This window comes from Ictalurus furcatus, chromosome 29, assembly GCF_023375685.1.
Source record: "Ictalurus furcatus strain D&B chromosome 29, Billie_1.0, whole genome shotgun sequence".
Lineage (NCBI taxonomy): Eukaryota > Metazoa > Chordata > Actinopteri > Siluriformes > Ictaluridae > Ictalurus > Ictalurus furcatus.
Window position 1 is genome coordinate 3930343 of NC_071283.1, and position 22500 is coordinate 3952842.

Below are 22500 nucleotides of genomic sequence, written 5' to 3' on the forward strand. Positions count from 1 at the left end.
AATTGCCTTTCGCAGTGATGTTTGTTGGTAAATCGGACCGTTTAGCCGTACTCGTGTTTGACGCACGTGGGTCGAAGGGAGCTTTGGCTGAATGCACGTCGTGATGACGTCACACGACGTGTCTTGGCCCGAACGTGCGGAAAATCTGCGTCGTTTTGACAAATTGCAATCTGAATATCCTCGATTTTGCGTTCATTCCTGCGATCGCAATATCGCACGATCCTAGAGGGACTGCCTAATAGACGAGGATGAATTCTCAGTGAACTGCCTTCGGGTGCATTTTTTACATAAACACGTGATTGGCCACAACAAGCCGCGGTAGAGAATCTGCTACAGTTGGTTTGATGGTTAGTTTTTAGAAAACTGGAGTTACTGAAGTACAGGCATTTATTTTCTGTGTGTATATTGGTTTTACTACACTATTTTGAGACTGGGTCTGTATCCGGACTGCGGTCCGCCGACCGATGACCCCTGGCATGACGGTACTGTGGTACCAACAGTGACCAAGCTATTCAGAGCGAACACGTTCCGAACAAGTTCTCCATTCACTTTATGATGTTTATTAGTCTGGTAACTGAACACTAGTTGGAGAAATGTGTCTACCATTTTCATTACCCATTATTCATGACATTATTCTCTATCTGTCCCAGTCTTCCTGTGTCCCGGCGTCCTGAAAGGCGTGTACCAGAGCGAACACCTTTTTGAGTCGGACCACCAATCGGGCTCGTGGTGCAAAGACCCGCTGCAGTCGTCCAATAAGATTTACTACATGCCGTGGACGCCGTATCGCACTGACACTCTCACCGAGTATTCGTCCAAAGAGGATTTCATCGCAGGACGTCCCACCACTACGTACAAACTCCCGCATCGTGTCGACGGCACTGGCTTCGTTGTGTACGACGGTGCGTTGTTCTTTAACAAGGAGCGCACGCGCAACATCGTCAAGTTCGACTTGCGCACTCGAATCAAAAGCGGCGAGGCTATTATCGCCAACGCGAATTATCACGATACGTCTCCGTATCGCTGGGGAGGGAAGTCCGACATCGACCTGGCTACGGACGAGAACGGCCTGTGGGTGATCTACGCCACAGAACAGAACAACGGGAAAATCGTCGTAAGCCAGCTCAATCCGTACACACTACGAATCGAAGGGTCATGGGATACAACGTACGACAAGCGTTCCGCCTCCAACGCCTTCATGATCTGTGGAGTCTTGTACGTGGTTAAGAGTGTTTACGAAGACGATGACAATGAAGCGTCGGGGAATAAAATCGACTACATGTACAGCACGGAGAAGACTCGCGGGACGAACATCAACATCCCGTTTCCGAATTCATACCAGTACATCGCAGCAGTGGACTACAACCCAAGAGACAATCTACTCTACGTATGGAACAATTACCATGTCGTTCGATACTCGCTGGATTTTGGCAACAGCGACAACCGGCTAAATTTCGGTAAGCGCCGCTTTAAACCGATTTTTCATTCATTTCACTCGCATGTTCTGTTTATTGCTTAGCACTGGACGGCAACAAGATGGCGACTGACCCAGGCCATACTGCAATACAGGTGTAAATGTAGTTTATTGTAAAATACCAAAAGTCTCACAATTATTAGCCATGTTTATGGAAATACAAACTTTAATTAAAAAAAAAAACCTTCACAGGACAGAGATCAGAGATGGAGAAAATAGAACTAGAAGTAATACGTGTTTCATATTAGCAAAGATAATCTGTAATATAACGGTACTGTTTCTATGTGAACAATAGTATTCAGTAAAAACTGAACGTAAGGACTATTTCACGGTAAGTGTCAAAACATACGGTACAGTTGTGCCCATAAGTTTGCATACCCCTTGTAGAATCTGCAAAATCTTAATACTGTTAACAAAATAACAGGGATCATAAAAATCCCACGTTGTTATTCATTTAATTCTGTCCCGAATAAGCTATTTCACATAACAGAATGTTTACATGTAGTCCACAAGACAAGATTATAATTGAATTTATAAAAAGTACCCCGTTCAAAGGTTTACATACCCTTGATTCTTAATAACATGATACATTAAGAGCCAGGGGGGTGTAAACTTTTGAACAGGATGATCGGTGTAAATTGTTATTATTTTGTTTAAAGATCTTTTTTTTTCTCCTTCTTATTTTAGTAAATAAGAGAGTTACATGTCTCCCAGAAGACAAAATACTAACAATTTACCCAGATCACCTTGCTCAAAAGTTTACACCCCCCTGGCTCTTAATGTATGATGTTATTAAGAATCAAGGGTATGTAAACTTTTGAACTGGGTAATTTTTTTTATAAATTCAGCTATAATCTTGTCTTGTGGACTTTATGTAAACATCATGAACAACATGAATTTATAATCTATGATCAAAAGTTTACATACCCTTGATTCTTAATAACATAATACATTAAGAGCCATGGGGGTGTAAACTTTTGAACAGGACGATCGGTGTAAATTGTTAGTATTTTGTCTTCTGGGAGACATGTAAAGACATGTAAGACATGTAAATAAGACATGATCTTATTTACTCTTATCTTATTTTATCTTATATAAAGACATGTAAGACATGTAAATAAGACATGATCTTATTTACTAAAATAAGAAGAAGAAAAAAAAGATCTTTAAACAAAATAATAGCAATTTACACTGATCATCCTGTTCAAAAGTTTACACCCCCCTGGCTCTTAATGTATCGTGTTGCCTTCTTGAGCATCGGTGAACGTTTGCACCTTTTGTAATAGTCGTGTACATATAACTGATTTGTAAAGTTTATAATGAGAATACACATTGGGGTGGCTGGTATAAACATGTTAGGAGGTCTAAAACCCCCTGTCTTTCAACAATTAAACGAGGTCCTCGTAAGGTTTTCGGCATCCACATCGGATTAATCGTAAACGAACGGCTTTCTGTGGAAACAAGCGCAACAGCACCACTAGGTCTGAAGAGAAATACCACGTATGATATGATATGATACGAGACTTGAGAAGTGCGAATGTACTGTATTTAACCATTCTATATTTATTCATGAATTTGTCCAGGTGACTTGAAACGGCCCTAACAGGCGGAAGTAGAAAGACACGCCAATGGCCACTCCAACCGGGGAGTCTTTTTGAGTCATAAGGCCAAGGAGTACAATCAGAGTCAAGTCATTTTATTTTGACTTTAAGTCGAGTCCAAAGTCATGAAAGTCAAGTCTCATGTGACAAATCATGTGACTTGTCTCCACACTCCATCTGCAGTATGGATTTCACTTATTTTCCCAGCTTATTACAAATATTTTCTAGTAAGCAATTATCAAAATCAAACCGTTCATTTAAAAAACAACAACAACAACAACATATTACAAAGAATCTATTGATGAGATTTTGATTGAAGAGTAATGACATGAAATACAATTAGTAAAAATAAATAAATACAGTGGTTTGTATAGTCATGTAAGGGTAGCGGGTGCTTAGCATGACCTGTGACTGCTCTGCAATATAAAGATGTTTAGTTATTGTTCTTTTCTTTTAAGATTTTGAAGTTGGAATTTTTAATTCACCTTGGTTTGAAACTCCAAAGGCTTTTGCGTGCGTGTGTGTGTGTGTGTGTGTGTGTGTGTCCACAGCCCCAATTTAATGACCATACTTGCTTATTAGCGTCCTGCATATCAAAGCTCCAGTGCACGTGTTATGTGTGTGTGTGGGTGTGATTAGAGTGGGAGTGTTAGCTCACTGAGCTAATGAAGATCAGAAGATTATCTAATAGTCATATCAAAGAGAATGCTGATATAATCACACCTGCTTTGTGCGGTTCAGATTTTAATTAGCGGTGTTTCATTAATATTATATATTTAAAAAAAAAAAAAAAAAAGCTCTGTAGCTCACCTGTGCTAGTTCAGGAGCACAAACACAATAGCGCTTTGAAGATCAGCAATGCTACATGCCGTCCTGTGTGCTTTTATTCTTTTTTTTTTCCTCTCACACAAACACACATACACACAAAGTATGGAGTTTTTCAAGATGGCAGGAACGTGATAAACACTTACAGAGCTACCGTATAATAGGCTACCTGAAATTAGTGGTCAGCGGTATACTGGTAGAAACGTCTTCTGACTTCCTGCTAGGTAGCGAGGAGAATGAGGATGCAATAAAAAGCACAAAACAAACAATACTGTTGTCATCTGTTTGTTCGGGGTAGGCTCTCTCTCGGCGTCAGCGCTGTCTCGTGGTTCTTGTTCAGAAACACACACACTATGGAGAACTATGTCATGGTTAATTACTACACAGGTGTAAGCACTCTTGTCCTACCCACTCATTCACGGCGACCCCTCCTCCTATTCACAGTCTGCGTTCGACCATGTCCGTGCTGTCACATTTATAATCTGGGTCTATTGTGGTGCAGAGGCTGCTGTTTATGCCTTAACATTGTATTGCAGAAGGGCCGTGCAATCCAAAAAGTACTTACATTAAAATAGCACAGTGTGAACAGCGTCCTTGTGGTGCCAAAGTGCCATAACAACAACTGTTATTGCACCATTTTGACTTCAGCACATCGTGCCAGAGCAGATCCATCGGGCGCAAAGAGGAAGGATTTATGCGAACTTTGGGTTTGCTCAAGGCTCCGGACCCATTAAATGATTTAAATTTTAGTCTTATGTATTAATGATGAAGGTAATTAGAGTTTAAAAATATTTCGCAAAAAGATGTACCTACCTTGGTCACAGTGTGTCCATCCATTTTCTATAGCGTTGATCCTACAGGACACAGGGTCATGGGGAGCCTGGAGCCTATCCCAGGGGACTCAGGGCACAAGGGAGGGGGGTACCATGGACGAGGTGGCACAACCCATCGCAGGACACAATCACACACTTCAACACATTATGGACAATTTCGAAACGCTAGTCCTACAACGCATGTCTTCGGACTGGCGGAGGAAACCCCTGAAGCACGGGGGGAACGTGCAAACACCGCGCACACCGGGCGGAGGCACAGGGTGGAGGCGGGAATCAAACCCCCAACCCCGGAGGTGCGAGGCAAACCCCGCCGCCCGCTCTGCATCGTTAAACACCCAAACGCTTTACACCTTAAAAAGGGTGTGTTTCTACCAGGGTTGCCAGATTTTGTCCCGCAAGTTTTAATCCGATTTGTTAAGAAACAAGGAATCTTCTGCTGATAGATCTCGACTGGTTCCTCAACTTGTCCATAGTTTGAGCTCTGTAGTCTGCTCAGAAGGTTTTAAATCATGACAGGAAGCCAACGTCACCAATTTGGCAATTCTGATAATGATCCTAGGGATAGGGTTAGAGTTATTTCAGCTTCAATTTCAGTTATTTTAGAGTTTTCCCTTTTGTGGCCTTTGTTCAATTCCCTTTGCAACGACAGATCGCTAAGTCCTCACCTTGTGACGATGACCCCAGGTATGCAGCCTATAAAAGGCACCCTCTAAATCACTCTGGCCATTCTTGTCCATGAGTGACCCATGGCTTGGCAGTCCTCTACTCAATCGTAGATCTATAGTTACATGAACTGTATAACCTTGCCTTCTGTTTTTCTTTCACCTCCAGACCACCAGAGCTCTCTCCTTCAGAACTACTAAAGGCCATATATCAAAGTTGTCTTGAAGCATCCTGATAGCACACCTCAGCTCCCTTGCGCACTAGCGTACGTTTTTTTGGGGTTTTTTTTTTTTTGAGATTGAGAATCATAATGTTGATATTGCTCCGTATTGCTGATAAGAATCGCTGGAAATGCTGATACTGGTCTCTAATGAGACCATAAGTGGATAAGAATCTCTCAACATTCTGATAATGCTTTCTGTTCAGTGTGAGAGTGTCACTCAAACTCGCCACAGAGTACATGGGTTGCAATGATGCAACGCTCAGACTGTAGAATCTGGCAAAGGTGAGCATGATGGTGAGATCCATGATGCCTTGGCACGTTCAGGCAGGTTTCTGAAACCCAACTATGCAGCTATAGTGTATTGGATAAATATTTTTCGCCATTTTAAGCGAGTCACTAAGATGAACAAATTTGCGCTGGCCACTGCCACACACTGTTCGGTGAGTCCTAGTCGGGTTCCTGCGGCCTGAGCTGGAGATTTTTTTTCCTTTGGGTGCACTCGTAGCGTTGGGCTGCATAGTCAGGCTGTGCATTTGAGCAAAGCATGTAACTGTGCAAACCCAATTCTGCTCGAGTGGCCCAAGAATTTCAACTCGAATGATGCAAGACAAGAGCATGTAAAGGAAACTCGCTTCCTCAAAATGACCAGTTAGTGGTTTAGACAAAAGAAGGTGATGATCTAGTGCCTCCCATACCTCTCCAGTCCCATACCTCTCCAGGTACTAACGGAGGTTGTGCAGAATGTCTTTACTAGGCTTGTTTGAGTCAGCCAACTTGCCTTCTGATCCGCATTAACGATCCCAGTCATCTAAGACCATCTGTGTCTGTACGAGAGACATTAATACATTAGTGCTTTTGCCTTTGCAGTCATTACGCCTGTCATTGCAGCTTCAATACACGTTTGAACACGCATAGGAGCTTTTTAATGAAGCGTAACCCAGTCACTTGGGTGCATGACTATACAAAGAAAGAAGTCAAGCATGGCCTCAGCTCAGTCGAGTCGAGTAAGAGACCCAGTCAGAAGACCCGGGCAGCCTTAAAAGGCAGTCTTGGGCATATCCACTGCTGCGACTGAGCCGTACTCCTGCATTACACTATCCACATTCTCCATTTAGAGAATGACAAGCGGCCACTGAGAAAACATCCGAGTCGGTTTCTTTACGCAAGGCAGCTGTACTAAACTGCTCTTCATTGCACCGTTGCTTTCCTGTTAACAGCTCTTACATTTGTCTCATGCCTGCTGCCAATTCCTCTTCGCTCCAGCGTCGTACTCTAGAGTGCTCACTCTTCCCTGTTCCAGGGGACTGAGCAGCCAAGCCTTCTGCCCATATCTGACAAAGGATAGCTTTCCTTTTTCTTTCTGTTTCTAGAGGGCTCTACGGCTGTGTTTGCAGTTCGCTTTACTCCCTGCTGTGATCAAACTACGTCAGAAGTAGGATAATGAATAATTAGCAGTAGTTATATAGAGCAGTCTGTGAGATTCGCACACTGAAACTGGCATTATGCCGCAGTAAGGGCAAGACTCTGTGAGTGCTTGATAATGAAGTTATATATATATATATATATTAATGATTTATATTCTCACTATCCGTTGTCTCTCCTGGTTCCTCTCAAGGTTTCTTCCTCGTGTCGTCTCAGGAAGTTTTTCCATGCCACCGTCGTGTCTGGCTTGCTCGTCAGGGATAAATCGAACTCTCTATCTATATCTGGATATCTGTAAAGCTGCTTCGTGGTAGCGTCTCTCGTTAAAAGCACTATATAAAATAAAATCGAATCGGATTGACTTTATATAAGATCTGCATCGATGCAAGCTCCTTTGATGGCTTTTGCAGACTCACCAATATCAAGGATGACGTATACTATAATTTGCACCAGGAATCCGTTTTCTCAACTCGTCGTCAAGGCAGAAATAGCGAAGAGGTCGAGCGTGATGCAACACGAGCCTTTTCTAGGCAGCCTTTGCTGTTGGGACTCAGCAAGAAAAGGAATAAACAGGAATACGTCACGGCTGAAGGAAACCGAAATGGAAGAAGTAGAACAGCGATGGCAGTTGTACAAGGGATATCATTATCTTATTTAGTTATTGTTTTGGGGGTGCTGGCGGTAGTGGTGGTGCCTTCGCAGGCCGCCCCAAATTGAGCCATGATTGCTGAATAACAATCATCGATTTTGAGTGAGTGTTTGTTTCATTTCTCGTGCGCGCAGAAGGGAATTTTCTTTCGCATTCTTAATCATGTGTGTGACAAGCGGCAAAGTTGCTGATTATGACCTCGACACAACAATAAAGTCGTTGATTGCGACAACAGCGAAAACCTCCCGATCCTGAAGGTTTCATCAACACTTTGATTTGGAGGCGTCTCCTTAAAAATGGCTTGTTCAGCTGGGTTTTGACCAGGTCTGATAAATAAACACTACACTAAGCAAAATCATTTGAGGCTGCTATCCGTGAACATCTACTAGGAAGATGGGCCTGCCATGTTTTGCCAGTGTAACTTTATGTTATGATCAGCCATAACATTAAAACCACTGACAGGTGACGTGAATAGCATTGATCCTCTTGTTACAATGGCGTCTGTGAAGGGGTGGGAGATATTTATTAGGCAGCAAGTGAACAGTCAGTTCTTGAAGTTGATGTGATGGAAGCAGGAAGAATGGGCAAGTGTATGGATCTGAGCCACTTTGACAAGGGTTCAATTGTGATGGCTGGACAACTAGGTCAGGACATCTCCAAAATGGCAGGTCTTGTGGGGTGTTCCTGGTATGCAGTGGTTAGTTCCTACCAAAAGTGGTCCAAGGAAGGACAACCGGTGAACCAGCGACAGGGTCAGGACAGGGAGGACCTGTCCACCACCGAAAGCACCTACAATGGGCACGTGAGCATCAGAACTCATCAGATCGTATCATTACCATCATTATCATTCTCATCAAATCATTCAGTGAGCCCTCATGCCCAGTGTACCTGGGGGCGGAGTCATCCAGGAATAGACCACGCCCATCCGTATAGAATAACACAACAGCTCATCCCTAAGTGACGGTGTATTCTCTGCGCAGTGCTGTGAGGAATCATGCGTTTCTCAGGATGCCAAAAAACAGAAAAGAAGAAAACAATCAGACCTAAAGCAGTAACAAACCGGGAGGATGGAGGGATTAAATTTACCCTGCCAAGCTCTCGCTCTCTCGTTCTTTCTTTCAACGCTTTCGCTGCGGTTCTGTCTCTGGTCTACTTTCTCTCTCTCACTCATGCATTAAAAAAAGCTTCACTTCAAAGAGTGATTGGAATTAGATTTGTTCTGTCCTCCTAAGCAAGACACGCTCCTTCACACACACACACACACACCTTCATTTAAAAGTACTCTGACATAAGTCTAACTTAAAATACGTGATAGCTACTTAATCTCTTTTGCTTTAAACACACACACACACACACTTTTAAAGGCTTTCTGTATGCCTGATAGTAATGTAATATGCTGAGATAGGCACATAGGGTGGGTTAAGTGGAATAACCTGCATGCTCTTTTCGACGAGAGTGGCGTTCTCTCCTGCTCTTTATTAAATGAGATGATGTCTTACACTCTGTTAGAATGCCTGCTACAGCCAATTACAGCTCGGTACACAGAGAAAACTTTATTTAAACCGATCCGCACGAACAAGAATGCACCTGGCGCTGTCAGCAGCGAGCCGCCCATACAGATCAATCAGTAATGTAACGACGAGCGGACGAATTTCCAGCACGCATACGCGCTTGTATAAAACGCGTCCATTTAGTGCAGCTCTTACACTTAAGACTCGTTTTAAAATGATCTGTGGCAAAATAATGCATGCCGTCTTCCACTGTGCTCGCGAAATCAATGATTTATTTCTTTATTTCTTTCTGTAAATCGTATATACATCGGTAGAATGCTAGAAGGTATATCTGGATGGAGTTTAAAAAGGTTTGAGAAACCTCCCTTGAGAGCTTGCTGGTGAGTGGGAATTGGCAAATTAGGGCGAAAATGGGAAATTTAAAAAGACTCAAAACTCATATTTGAATCAAATGTATTTTTTCCCCCATTTTCTCACCTGGCAATTTCTACCAGCACTCCACGTACGCAAACTTTGATCATATTCCCAATATGGAAACAATGAGAGAAGCAGAAATGATTCATTCGCTCTATTGTCACGTGACAGCCGCGTATTCTGAGGCTTTGAAAAGTTTGAAGCATTAACTAACTCTATTGCCAGATTCCATGTTATGGGAAAGAACCATCATGGCAAAAGTTCACAAATGTATCAATTGTAAGAAATTGTGAGGCCAGAAACATGTTGTGTAACTGTACGAGTAATAATAACAATAATAACGCCCCCGCTTGTTAGTAAGGAAGGTTGGGAATTATGAATTCATTTCTGTATACGATACGGAATATATCTAGCAGCTGTCAAGTCACGTGACAACTGAACCAAAAACTCTAGGGACTCGGGAACTGATCGGTTGAACGGATCATTTCTGTTTTCACGTTACAACTGGACGAAAGGACGTCATCAGAATCACTCGCCGAGTCGACTCGTTATTCCCGATTCATATACGAGATTCGTTCAAAATGAACGAGTGGTTCATGAACGACTCATCACTACAACCAAGCACTCGCACGAAAGAGCTACGGCTGTCTGCTCTATTCCGCATACATCAGCTCAAAGATGCGCGTGATTGGCTGAGAGTGTTGCTGAGAGTATGCCATCTCTCCTACCTAGAGAGCATGGATAAGATCAATTTGCTGATCTCTGAGATCCTCGCTACGAATGGCATCCAGGGTCGTAACCTGTTTTTTTTTCTTTAGCCCTGAATAATTCTCCACTCTGAGCTGTTTGTCACTACGTAACTGAGCGTCCGTTTAAGAAGACGGCGGTGCTGTGATTTTGTATCTTCAGAGAACTGAGTGCTAGACAGGGCTTACAAGAAAATGCATGGAAATACTCGTGTCTTATTGGGTGGCAGCTCTCAATTCTGCCAAACGCTAGCTCACACGGTGAGTATGAGGGGAAAATGGATACGCCCTTTTTTCTTTTTAACCAGTGAAGGCTCTGAAACTGAAACACTAACACACTAAGGTGTGTAAATGTCCGTCTGAGTTCCAAGTTACGTGAAGATGATATGAGCAGAGCATAAGGAAGGCTATGTGCAGTAGTGGCTTCAAGGTTAAGGCTCTGGGTTACTGATCAGAAGGTCGGGGGTTCAAGCCCCTGCACTACCAGGCTGCCCCTGTTGAGCCCTTGAGCAAGGCCCTTAACCCTCTCTGCTCCAGGGGGCGCTGTATCATGTCTGTCCCTGCGCTCTGACCCCAACCTCCTAACAAGCTGGGATATACGAAGAAAAAAATTTCACTGTGCTGTAATGTACATGTGATTAATAAAGACTCATTATCATTAATGTACTTTGCATGGCACTGTAGCAGCTAAACCCATACAATGATAGCTTAGTTGTGCCTCCCCTTGGCTAGCAGCACTAAACTAGCCTAGTCTCGAGTTAGCCTGGAGTTGTCTTCTACAAACACTTAAAACACCCGAGTCAAGTTTAATGATAAATCCAACCTTTTTTTTTTAATCAATTAGGGGAAAAAATGCATAGATGTAGTCTATTTAGAAGTATGTTTTAAAAAGTTTTTTGATGGAGAAGAGTCTGGGCTCAGCCCCGGATTATTAACAGTCCAGCTAACAGCTAACGCCTCTGATAGCATCGCTGTCTCTCAAAGACAATGCGAACGCTTTTCTTCTGCACCATTCGGAAGCCTAACGCAAGCAATGTGATACGTTGGAGATCCTCTACAGCGCAGGTGGCTGTCTAGATTTCTCCCGAACATTTTCGACCTAGCTACCTAGCACCGCTAGTCAGACAAAAATTCACAAGTAGAAGAAAACAAATGACATTAGATGACTTGGTTTCAAAATACGGAAAAGAAAAAAGATCAGCAGCATGTGCAGGCCAGCACTGACTTTCTGTGAGGCAGGAGACCAACGGGTTGCTAGCGCTAGCGGTAGCATTAGCGGAAACGAATGCTGTGAAATGTATGGTGAATAAATTTACCTGAATAAATATGCTCCAACAAAACACTGTTCTTTTTTTTTTTTTTTTTTGCCCATATAAATGCGTCCAAACTCTTTCGGACATGTTTTGGATCCGCTCAGATGCCATGCACTGGGTTCTTCAGAAGCCGTCCGGAGATCAAACGAGTCTCGGCAGAGCTTCTTTACGAAATATTTTCTGGTGATTTCGCCTGTTCATTCGCGATATAAAACACATACACTCGCCGGCCACTTTAATAGACCTGCACTTTCATGCAATTATCCAAACAGACATTCACGTGGCAGCAGCACAATGCATAACGTCACGCGAAACAGCTCAAGTGCTTGAGTTAATGTTTACATCAAACATCAGAATGGGGGAGAAAATGTGATCTTTATGAGCATGGAGTATTTCAGGAACGGCTGAGCTCCAGAAATTTCTCACACACAACGGTCCCTAGGGTTTACACAGAATGCAGAATGGTGCGAAAAGCAAAAAAACAACCAGAATGACTGCTTTAAGCTGACAGGAAGGTTACGGTAACTCACATAGCCACTCATTACAACCGTGCTGAGCAGAAAAGCATCCCAGAAATGCACAGCACATCAAACCGTCATGTAGATGTCCTACAACAGCAGGAGACCACATCGACTCCCACTCCTGTCAGCTAAGAGCACGAAGATCGATGCTTTTTTCAATTTTAAGCTGTCCAGCTTCGGTACAGTTCCCTACAGTATCCTAGAGTACAGTTCTCCTTGTTGACGAGTTCGTACGGTAAAAATGCGCAGCTTGTTATGTTACAGAGAAAACCCTTTATCTCTCTGACCGGTCTAAGCTCTAACACTGGAGACTCCTTCCAGATTTTCTTTACATTTACATTACAATTACATGCTGTTTATGATGCCTCCTGGGATAGGCTCCAGGTTTCCCCGCGACCCTGAAAAGGAGTAAGCGGTTGAAGATGGATGGATGGATGGATGGATGGATTGATGGATGGAAAAAATAAAAACTTTATTAATCCCACACTGGGGAAATTCCCTTGTTACAGCAGCTCAATTACACAAAAAACCGATAACAAGGAATACACATTAAATAGGAATAGAATTGAGGAACATGTATAATATATATATATATATATATATATATATATATATATATATATATATATATATATATATATATAATAGGAATAGAAAAATAAGAGTAATAGTAGTAAATAATAATAATAATAATGGTAATATGTACCATTTTTTAAAATAATCTTTTGAAGCCATCATGCTTCCATTTTTATGCCCCAAAATGTTTTTTTCTCAAAACCAACACAGGGTTTCCAAATGATCGAGTCGACGCATTTACACGAAGCTGTTTCTGAGACGGCCGTTTTTAGTCGGAACAAAGGAACGCGGCCAACAAGTGCTCAGCATATGCGGGAACATCTTTAAGATGGGTGGAAAAGCTTCCCATGTGGCTACCGCATGGAGGCTGAGAAAATGACAAGAGTCTGTAAATCTGTCAGCAAGGCTACTTTGAAGAAAAACAGAAAATAGGTTTTATTTGAACATTCTTTTTTCGGATATTACCACATTTCCATGTGTGTTTTTTTTTCGTTCTCTTGCTCCGTATGGGCTATTTTATATTTTTATGTCTTTATGTCACGGTTGTTCTAAAGCAAGGAGAAAAAGAATAAAGAAAAGGTATTTATTTGGAGACGGTGTGTCCACACATAATGTATTTTAAAAATAAATTCTACAGTATATTGTGTAGTTTTACTGAAGAGTAGAACCCAGGGAAATGTCTGAAATCTGAAACTGAATGAGGTCTTATTTTGATCGTTTATGAATCTAGACGACAGTCTAGACTTTATTTTGGTTTGCCTGCGAAAGGCGACTAATTTACTGTCAGTTTGTGACACTTTCCTTTTATGCTAATGCCCTCATTCTAATAGGTCACCGTTTCTATAGTAACAACTTACACAGGGACTTGGATGGCTGATGCTCCACAGAAACAGATTTTTTTCTATAAGTCTAGAATTGTTGATATGGTGCAGTTTTCTGTGAGGAGTTCATTTATTTAATATGCTTGGAAGGAGTCTCCAGTATCAGTGCTTTTGTAACAGAGGTAAAGCTGCAGCTTTAAGGCGCTGTTTACGCGAGTGCGTTTTTGTTTTAAAACGAAAACGACCCTCGTCCACGCCGGCGTTTCTGAACCGATCTCCGTCCACACTACACGACCGAAAAACACGTCACATGACCATTCATATACATGCGTATACAAGCGATTGCTCTAATCATAGCTCGCCTCTTGTGCATGTAGCAGCTGCAGCGTTATAAAATACAGTATTGAACTGCACACTGGATGCTAAGAATGACAACAAAGCCAGCAAAGCTTGCGGTTCAGTCTCCGTGTTGTTGTGTATACGATCAAGGCAGCGTACCGATTGGGTCATATGGTAGTGGCTTGACGAATCAGGGAAGGATATGCGACGATCCAGAAGAACCAATCAGGAGGCGAATGTGGGCGAAGCCACGCCTTCGTTTTCAAAAGTCTCCGGACTAGTGTAGACGATACTAGTGTAAACAGGGCCTTAATTTTCTTTCTCGTTTCTCTGTAACATGCCGAGCTGCATTGTTTATCTTGTTAGCTTTGAGAGAGAGAACGAAACAGACGCTGGCGAGGAAAATGATGTTTAAAGCTGCAAGCGAACGTTTTTTTTTTTTCGAAAATTCCACAACGTTAAACGTTACTGTAAATGGATAAAACGCATGCCGTGGCATTGTTTAATGGATAAAAAGAATCTAATTGTTGAAAATAATCAGCATTAGGGTGGTATTAATACCCGCGCGTGTTTTACGCCTTATTTTCTCACTGTATAGAAACGTTTTAACAAAATTTTGAATATTGGTTACTCTGCCCTTAAATTTATTGACAGGGATATAATGACACTTGACCCCGTGACTTATCAGTCATGTTGCTCTAAATATCGAGGAAAAAAAGTCCTTTAATAGAGGGGGCGCCAATCAAGGTGGCCTTTCCTGTCAAAACACACCCACACACACGCACACACACACACACACATTTAAACACACATACTGCTCTCTATCTCCACCGCCATTGTGTCTGAGTGGGTTGTAAAATGAAGATGACAATCTGGGGACACGCAGGAGTGGAGCAGAGCAGAGAGCAAAAAGAGATGGAGAGATTGGCTCCGAGATGAAAGCCTGGCCTGTCGTTTAATGGCTGCGCCGAGCAAGTGAGAGCAGGGGTGGAGGAAGGGATTGGAGACGAGGGGAAACGCGAGATTAGTCACCGTAGAACGATCCGAGTTGTGCTTCAGTAGCTCTTTACACAGTCAACTTCAGAAATAGAAACAGGAAACGCTTTCATTTGGCACAGCGGCCCTTTAAAATCACCAGCGCATTTAGTGCTGCTCAAGAGAAGACGGGTGGTAGGGGCGGGGGCGAGAGACCGAGAGAGAGAGAGAGAGAGAGAGAGAGACAGAAAAAGCAACAAGACGAGATGAGATGGGAAACATAGATCATAATAAGCTGCTGCGCCGGACATGAATACGGCCTAATGAAGGAGAGCTGTCTATTCCTTACGGCTGTTAAAGAGGCTTTTCATTTAATATACTTCTGCCCCCTCCATCACACTGAAGTGGCGGTTTGGAGAAACTTCACGCCGCAGGGCTACGACGTTTCACAATCTGCGCGATCCGCTCCAATTTTACCGCATTCAACTATCAAATAAATAAATAAATAAATAAATAAAACAAAAATAATTTAATAAATAAAAACTTCGAATTTGCTGCTTCTTTAATATTCACCCCAATTTCTTTCTCTAAAGTTACTTCTACGCCGATCTATATCATATTTACAGTATAAGCTAGCGATAAATACAATCAAACACAATACCGCACAAATCATTACTGTTACAAAGCTAGTTTTTAGCATGATACCGGTACTGATACTGAACCGAGTAACTTATTTTCTGTAGTATTAAACAATCAGGGAAAACTATGGCATGAAAACATACACTACTGTGTTTGTGTGTATAGCGAAAGCTAGCTGATTATAGCGTAGCTGGAATAAAGCGTTTCAAATTAGCTAGCTACATTAGTTAGTCTTCACCGCATCCGAATCTCTTGTCGTCGAGGACGACATACTGGGTAAGAGCTGTTCTTTTCACTCGCCTGTAAACGTTTCTTCTCACCTAGCTAGCGCTTGTTGCAGCGCTGATTGCGGCTGCGTGCTAGCATCGAACAAGTCGTGCGTAGTTTGATGTTTTATCGGGTTACTTGTATTGCAGGACGATGCTGTAGTTCCTGCTCTGGATATTTTCACAGAGCACAGTTCGCACGGTCTGCTTTGCTTGAAATCATGTCATCATTAGTCGCGAAATCCGTCCAGATCGCCGTCAATCCGTGTCTTCGGTTCATTAGCAAGCCAAGAGAGCGTACACTCAGGAGTACACTGTAGCTAGCTTTAATAAAGCATTAACGCAGATCTTAGGAGTTAATAAGTCTCTTTTTACCAGAGGCCAAAAAGTGGAATTTCTACCTGTTTGGGCGGTGCTCGTGTTCAGCATTGAATTTATTTGTGATGTTACACTCCACAGTAATGGTTAATGGCTCATATGAAAGTAGACCTTCAGGGCTTTAATAATTTTTTCAGTATTTCTTTCATTCTTTTTTTTTTTTTTTTTTACCTAGCCATCTAGGTTTAAATGTTATAGTTTTATTGTGGCAGTCGTATATGGTGTTTTACTATCAAAAAAGCTTTAGTTGTACGGATTGTTTTAATCTGTGTACAGGTTTTCATTGTAGAGAATGTTATTGTGAATTGTTTGCCCAGCAGGGGGCTCACACCCCTCCTCTTTCCTATCGCCCTGCTCATGATACTCTACACACAGAAACCCAACAGTGTCCTGAATAATCTTATAACAGACTTGCAGTTTTAAAATAATTCATTTGTTTATATTAGAGACGCACCGATACTGCATTTCTCAGCCGATACCGATAAGCCATTATTCAGAGTGATATCGACCGATACCGATAACCGATACCGAGAGTTCTGCCTTTTATACCTTCTTCTTTAAATGAATAATAATGAATTCCACAATTCTGAAGGAAATGCAAATAAAAACTTTATTCTCTCCATTTCAACAAGTTGTTTCACAGTAACTGGTCTCATTAACAGAAAACACATTACTCTAATTAACGTTAACACATGAACTCGACTCTGAAGATTAAAGCAATAAATTATGAGAGGATGTGCTTTACGGTGATTTTATTAAAAACAGATCGTTTTAACGATATAAACAATTTGCTTCGGTTGCTAAGCAACATAACGGATAAAGATTAGAACAGACCAGTGTTGAACATACGATTATGTTACGGTTGTTATGCTTGGGTGGTGTGATAACTGTATTATATTTCTATACCAGAATAGTTAGAAAGGTGTTATTCCACTTAAACCACAGCAATTACAGTGTTTCATTTTATTAATAAATGACACAGCATGCTTTTTCATGGTTTATAGTTAGCTTTAATGCTGTGGCATGTCCATGAAACAGCTCAGTTCCTGTGATTACGTATATGTACCATCACGATAAACACTCATCTTCTTTTCTCCGTCTTGAAGTTAATGAAACACAGAAGAAGAAAAAAAAAAAAGCCTAGAAAGCATAAAATCCTCTGTGCTGATGACTTTCCCATGCTGGAAAACTTGACAGAGTAATGCTACCCACTGCACCGAAGCACTGCCTTATTATCAAACCAATCCTACACTAATAGGGATTCTAATAGGGAGGAAGCGAGAACGGTTTTTCTGCATTCCATACTAATGAAGATAAGGAAAGCACTAAAACTGCTCCTGTTAGCTGTTTGCAGTCTTCATAAGACATGGCTTGAACTAATTATTACAAACGTGCAATCATGTTATGTTTAATAGGAGGTTATTGTTTTTGTTTTTTTGCGGGTGGGGGAGGGGGCGGGGTTCGAGGTGGCAGACTACAAAAGATGTGAATTTTTTAAACAATAAATAAAGTTTGTTTTATTACAGTATATTAATCAGCATTGGTTGGCACAGACAAAGCGAAAACATATCAAAAGGTAATTCAGTAGGAAAACAGTATTTTAGGACCCTAAACATTAACCCCTTCTAGCAGTACTCTGATGAAAGATGTTTAAATGATGTTGAGTTCACAAAAAAGTATATACTGCACAGAAAAATATATTTGTAGAGTCGTGTATTTCATATCCAGTTAATGTTAATATATATATATATATATATATATATATAAAAAGTTGATATTATGTATGACCCGTTTGATGTTCAGTGATGAAGTAGAAATACTTGTGTTAGTGGAGAGTGAATGTGAGACTAACAGGAGGGTTTTTATAATTCAGTCAATGTTAATATGAATTAATAACATTCAATAAGTTCAGAAATCTTACTTTAATAATAATAATAATAATAATAGGACATGTCATGACCTTAGGATTATAGAGTTTCTACCTAGGTTAAGAATAAAAGGGAGATAAAACCTTTGGTCATGATTTTTATTGCAATATTTGAGTTATATAACTCAACGGAGAAATTTGTCAGTCACTGATATTGTATACACTAATTTTGGTTTATATCTAGGCATCTCCACGCCGGTTTTAAATCCTTCATCATTCTGTTTTGATTTTCTTTCTTGACGTTTAAAAAAAAATAAGACCGAGGAGAAAGATGCACTTTGGCACGGTTTCTGATCTGTCAACATGGAGTCACGAGAGCAGAATGATTTTTCATGTGTATCTTGTGTATGAAAACAGATGAACTGTTGAGGCTGAGGGAAGTAACCGGGATCCCAATCTATTTGTTAAAATTCTCCGACTGGATTTATGTATTCATTAAATATAATTGATTTGTCCTCCTTTTCTTTCTCTAACAGCATGGGAATACTTCACATCTGACACAAGCTCATTGTTGACATTGTACGTTTTAAGTGTAAATTAGATAAGCACACAAACATGCACATGAATCTGGCTGACATTCTGTCCTGTTCTTTCACCCAGTCCCCGTCTCTTCTCCTCAGTGTTATTCATGATCCCTCTTTCAGCCGGTCCCTGTGGTAACCGAGCCTTTTCGCTTCCCAAACAAACACATAATAGTGAGAGAGAGAGAGAGAGAGAGAGAGAGAAAGGATGTTTGAATGTCTCTGGATTTATGTTCTTCTTTTCTCCATTAGACTGGAGGAGTCATGCCCATGGGCAGTTGACGAATTGAAGTACTTGTTTTGTGACCACTTAATCGATTCGAAAAATACTACTAGAAATTTGCTAATTGATTTTTATTGAGCTGAATCATAAGAAAAACAGGCTGATAGCAAACTAGTTACCGTACCGTTCTTGTGTCTGACTACGGTGCAGTCTTAAAAAAAACAAAAAGGATTCGTAAATCTGGAGTCCTAATGCATCCTTCAGTTTGTTGCTCTAGGGGAATTTTTTTTGCCAGTTTATGTATAACCCTAGCAAAAAAAAAAAACCCCATCGCACCACAGCGCTTCTCAATACTGATTGGTTAGATCATTTTCTATATCAGCCCTGACATTACTTTCATCTGCATTTCTAGGGTAACCACTTCTGCAGGGACAAGACATTTATTTAGTATTCATGGAAAGTCCATCCATCCATCCATCTTCTATACCGCGTATCCTTTTCAGGGTCACGGGGAAACCTGGAGCCTATCCCAGGGAGCATCGGGCACCAGGCGGGGTACACCTTGGACAGTCTATCGCAGGGCACACTCACATACACATTCACACACTCACACCCTCACTCATTCACACACTCATTCATACACTACGGACACTTTAGATGTCCATGCATGTCTTTGGACTGGGGGAGGAAACCGGAGTACCCGGAGGAAACCCCCGCAGCACGGGGAGAACATGCAAACTCCGCACACACAGGGCCACGGTGGGAATCGAACCCCCGACCCTGGAGGCGTGAGGCGAACGTGCTAACCACTAAGCCACAGTGCGTTTATGGAAAGTCTTTGTGGTTTTAAGCTGTATTTTTTTTGTCTTATTAAAAAAAAGAGGCTGGTGAAATATCGCTATGAAAAAGTGAAAACAGGAACTTGTTTTGTGGACCTTTCACAACATTAAATGTAACTACAAATGGATAAAATGTATTGTTGGCAAATTGCTTGGTTATAAGAGAAATAAAACACTTCAGGATACGCTGGGAAAGAATCAGCTTCAGGGTGGTAAATTGAGTAACTGATTATTTTTCCGTAACGGCGAAAGAGGAGTCGTTTACGTATAAGACGAATTTTTATCTGTGCAGGTCGGCACAAGACGTACATTTTTCACTGTGCTCGCAGTGCAAGTGCTCGCACAACGTCCGTGAAGTAATTCCAGAGCGCAAGTCCTATTAAAGTCTGCTTTTAGATGTCAATAACTATAACAAAATCTTCCCCCGCATTACAAACGTAGCAACAGGAAGTAAATTGGCAAGGTGGACCAATCATGTTACAGGCATGAGCACAGAAAGCTTCTGCACCGTGCCGCGGTGTGGTTGAAGTGAACTCCAGAACTTTGTTCTAAGAGGACCAGGGATCAAAGACAGTGTTCACTCTTCACCTGTCGTACCATAATTTGTAGAAGTTACTGAATAATTCATAATAGTTATTGAATACTTTCTAGTAGTTACTGAATAATTCGTACTAGTTACTGAATAATTTGTAGTAGTTACTGAATAATTCATAATAGTTATTGAATACTTTCTAGTAGTTACTGAATAATTCGTACTAGTTACTGAATAATTTGTAGTAGTTACTGAATAATTCATAATAGTTATTGAATACTTTCTAGTAGTTACTGAATAATTCGTACTAGTTACTGAATAATTTGTAGTAGTTACTGAATAATTTGTGGTAGTTACTGAATAATTTGTGGTAGTTACTGACTATTTTGCGGTAGTTATTGAATAATTTGTAGTAGTTACAAAAAATTTGTAGTTGTTACTGAATAATTCATAGTACTGTAGTTAATGAATAATTCATAGTAGTTACTGAATACTTTCTAGTAGTTACTGAATAATTTGTAGTAATTACTGAATACTTTCTAGTAGTTACTGAATAATTCATAATAGTAACTGAATAATTCGTAGTACTGTACTTACTGAATAATTTGCGGTACTGCCTGAAAAATTTGTAGTAGTTACTGAATAATTCGTATTACTGTAGTTACTGAATAATTCGTGATAGTTACTGAATAATTTGTGGTAGTTAATGAATTCTTTCTAGTACGTACTGAATAATTCGTGGTAGTTACTGAATAATTTCTAGTAGTTACTGAATAATTCGTGGTAGTAGTTACTGAATAATTCGTGGTAGTAGTTACTGAATAATTCGTGGTAGTAGTTACTGAATAATTTGTGGTAGTTACTGAATAATTTGTAGTAGTTACTGAATAATTTGTGGTAGTTACTGAATTCTTTCTAGTAGGTACTGAATAATTCGTGGTAGTTACTGAATAATTTGTAGTAGTTACTGAATAATTTGTGGTAGTTACTGAATTCTTTCTAGTAGGTACTGAATAATTCGTGGTAGTTACTGAATAATTTGTAGTAGTTACTGAATAATTCGTGGTAGTTACTGAATAATTTGTAGTAGTTACTGAATAATTTGTGGTAATTACTGAATAATTCTTGGTAGTTACTGAATAAATTGTGGTCGTTACTGAATAATTCGTAGTAATTACTGAATAATTTGTGATAGTTACTGAATAAATTGTAGTAGTTATTGAATAATTTGTAGTAGTTACTGAATATTTCGTGGTAGTTACTGAATAATTTGTGGTAGTTACTGAATAATTTGTAGTAGTCATTGAATAATTTGTAGTAATTACTGAATAATTCTTGGTAGTTACTGAATAAATTGTAGTAGTTATTGAATAATTTGTGGTAGTTACTGAATAATTTGTAGTAGTTACTGAATAATATGTGGTAGTTACTGAATAATTTGTGGTAATTACTGAATAATTTTAGTAGTTACTGAATAAATTGTAGTAGTTACTGAATAATTTGTGGTAGTTACTGAATTCTTTCTAGTAGGTACTGAATAATTTGTGGTAATTACTGAATAATTTGTTGTAGTTACTGAATAATTTGTTGTAGTTACTGAATAATTTGTGGTCGTTACTGAATAATTCGCAGTAATTACTGAATAATTTGTAGTAGTTACTGAATAATTTGTGGTAGTTACTGAATAATTTGTAGTAGTTATTGAATAATTTGTAGTAATTACTGAATAATTCGTGGTAGTTACTGAATAATTTGTAGTAGTTATTGCATAATTTGTAGTAATTACTGAAGAATTTGTAGTAGTTACTGAATAATTTTAGTAGTTACTGAATAATTTGTAGTAATTACTGAATAATTTGTAGTAGTTACTGAATAATTTCTAGTAGTTACTGAATAATTTGTAGTAGTTATTGCATAATTTGTAGTAATTACTGAAGAATTTGTAGTAGTTACTGAATAATTTTAGTAGTTACTGAATAATTTGTAGTAGTTACTGAATAATTTGTAGTAGTTACTGAATAATTTGTAGAAGTTATTGAATAATTTGTAGTACTTTCTGAGTAATTCGTGGTAGTTACTGAATAATTTGTTGTAGTTACTGAATAATTTGTAGTAATTACTGAATAATTCTTGGTAGTTACTGAATAATTTGTAGTAGTTACTGAATAATTTTAGTAGTTACTGAATAATTTTAGTAGTTATGGAGTAATTTGTGGTAGTTACTGAATAATTTGTAGTAGTTACTGAATAATTTATAGTAGTTACTGAA

At 40.0% G+C, this 22500-nt stretch overlaps 1 protein-coding gene across 4 annotated transcripts in view; it reads left to right on the forward strand.

Annotated features, from left to right (window-relative positions):
• Positions 1-22500, forward strand: part of adgrl3.1 (adhesion G protein-coupled receptor L3.1) — a 198557-nt gene that overhangs the window by 87142 nt on the left and 88915 nt on the right. For all 4 annotated transcript variants that reach the window (XM_053619428.1, XM_053619431.1, XM_053619429.1 and 1 more), the window contains exon 6: positions 651-1457. In XM_053619428.1, coding sequence (XP_053475403.1) covers positions 651-1457 — 807 coding nt within the window. The remainder of the gene's footprint in view (positions 1-650; positions 1458-22500) is intronic.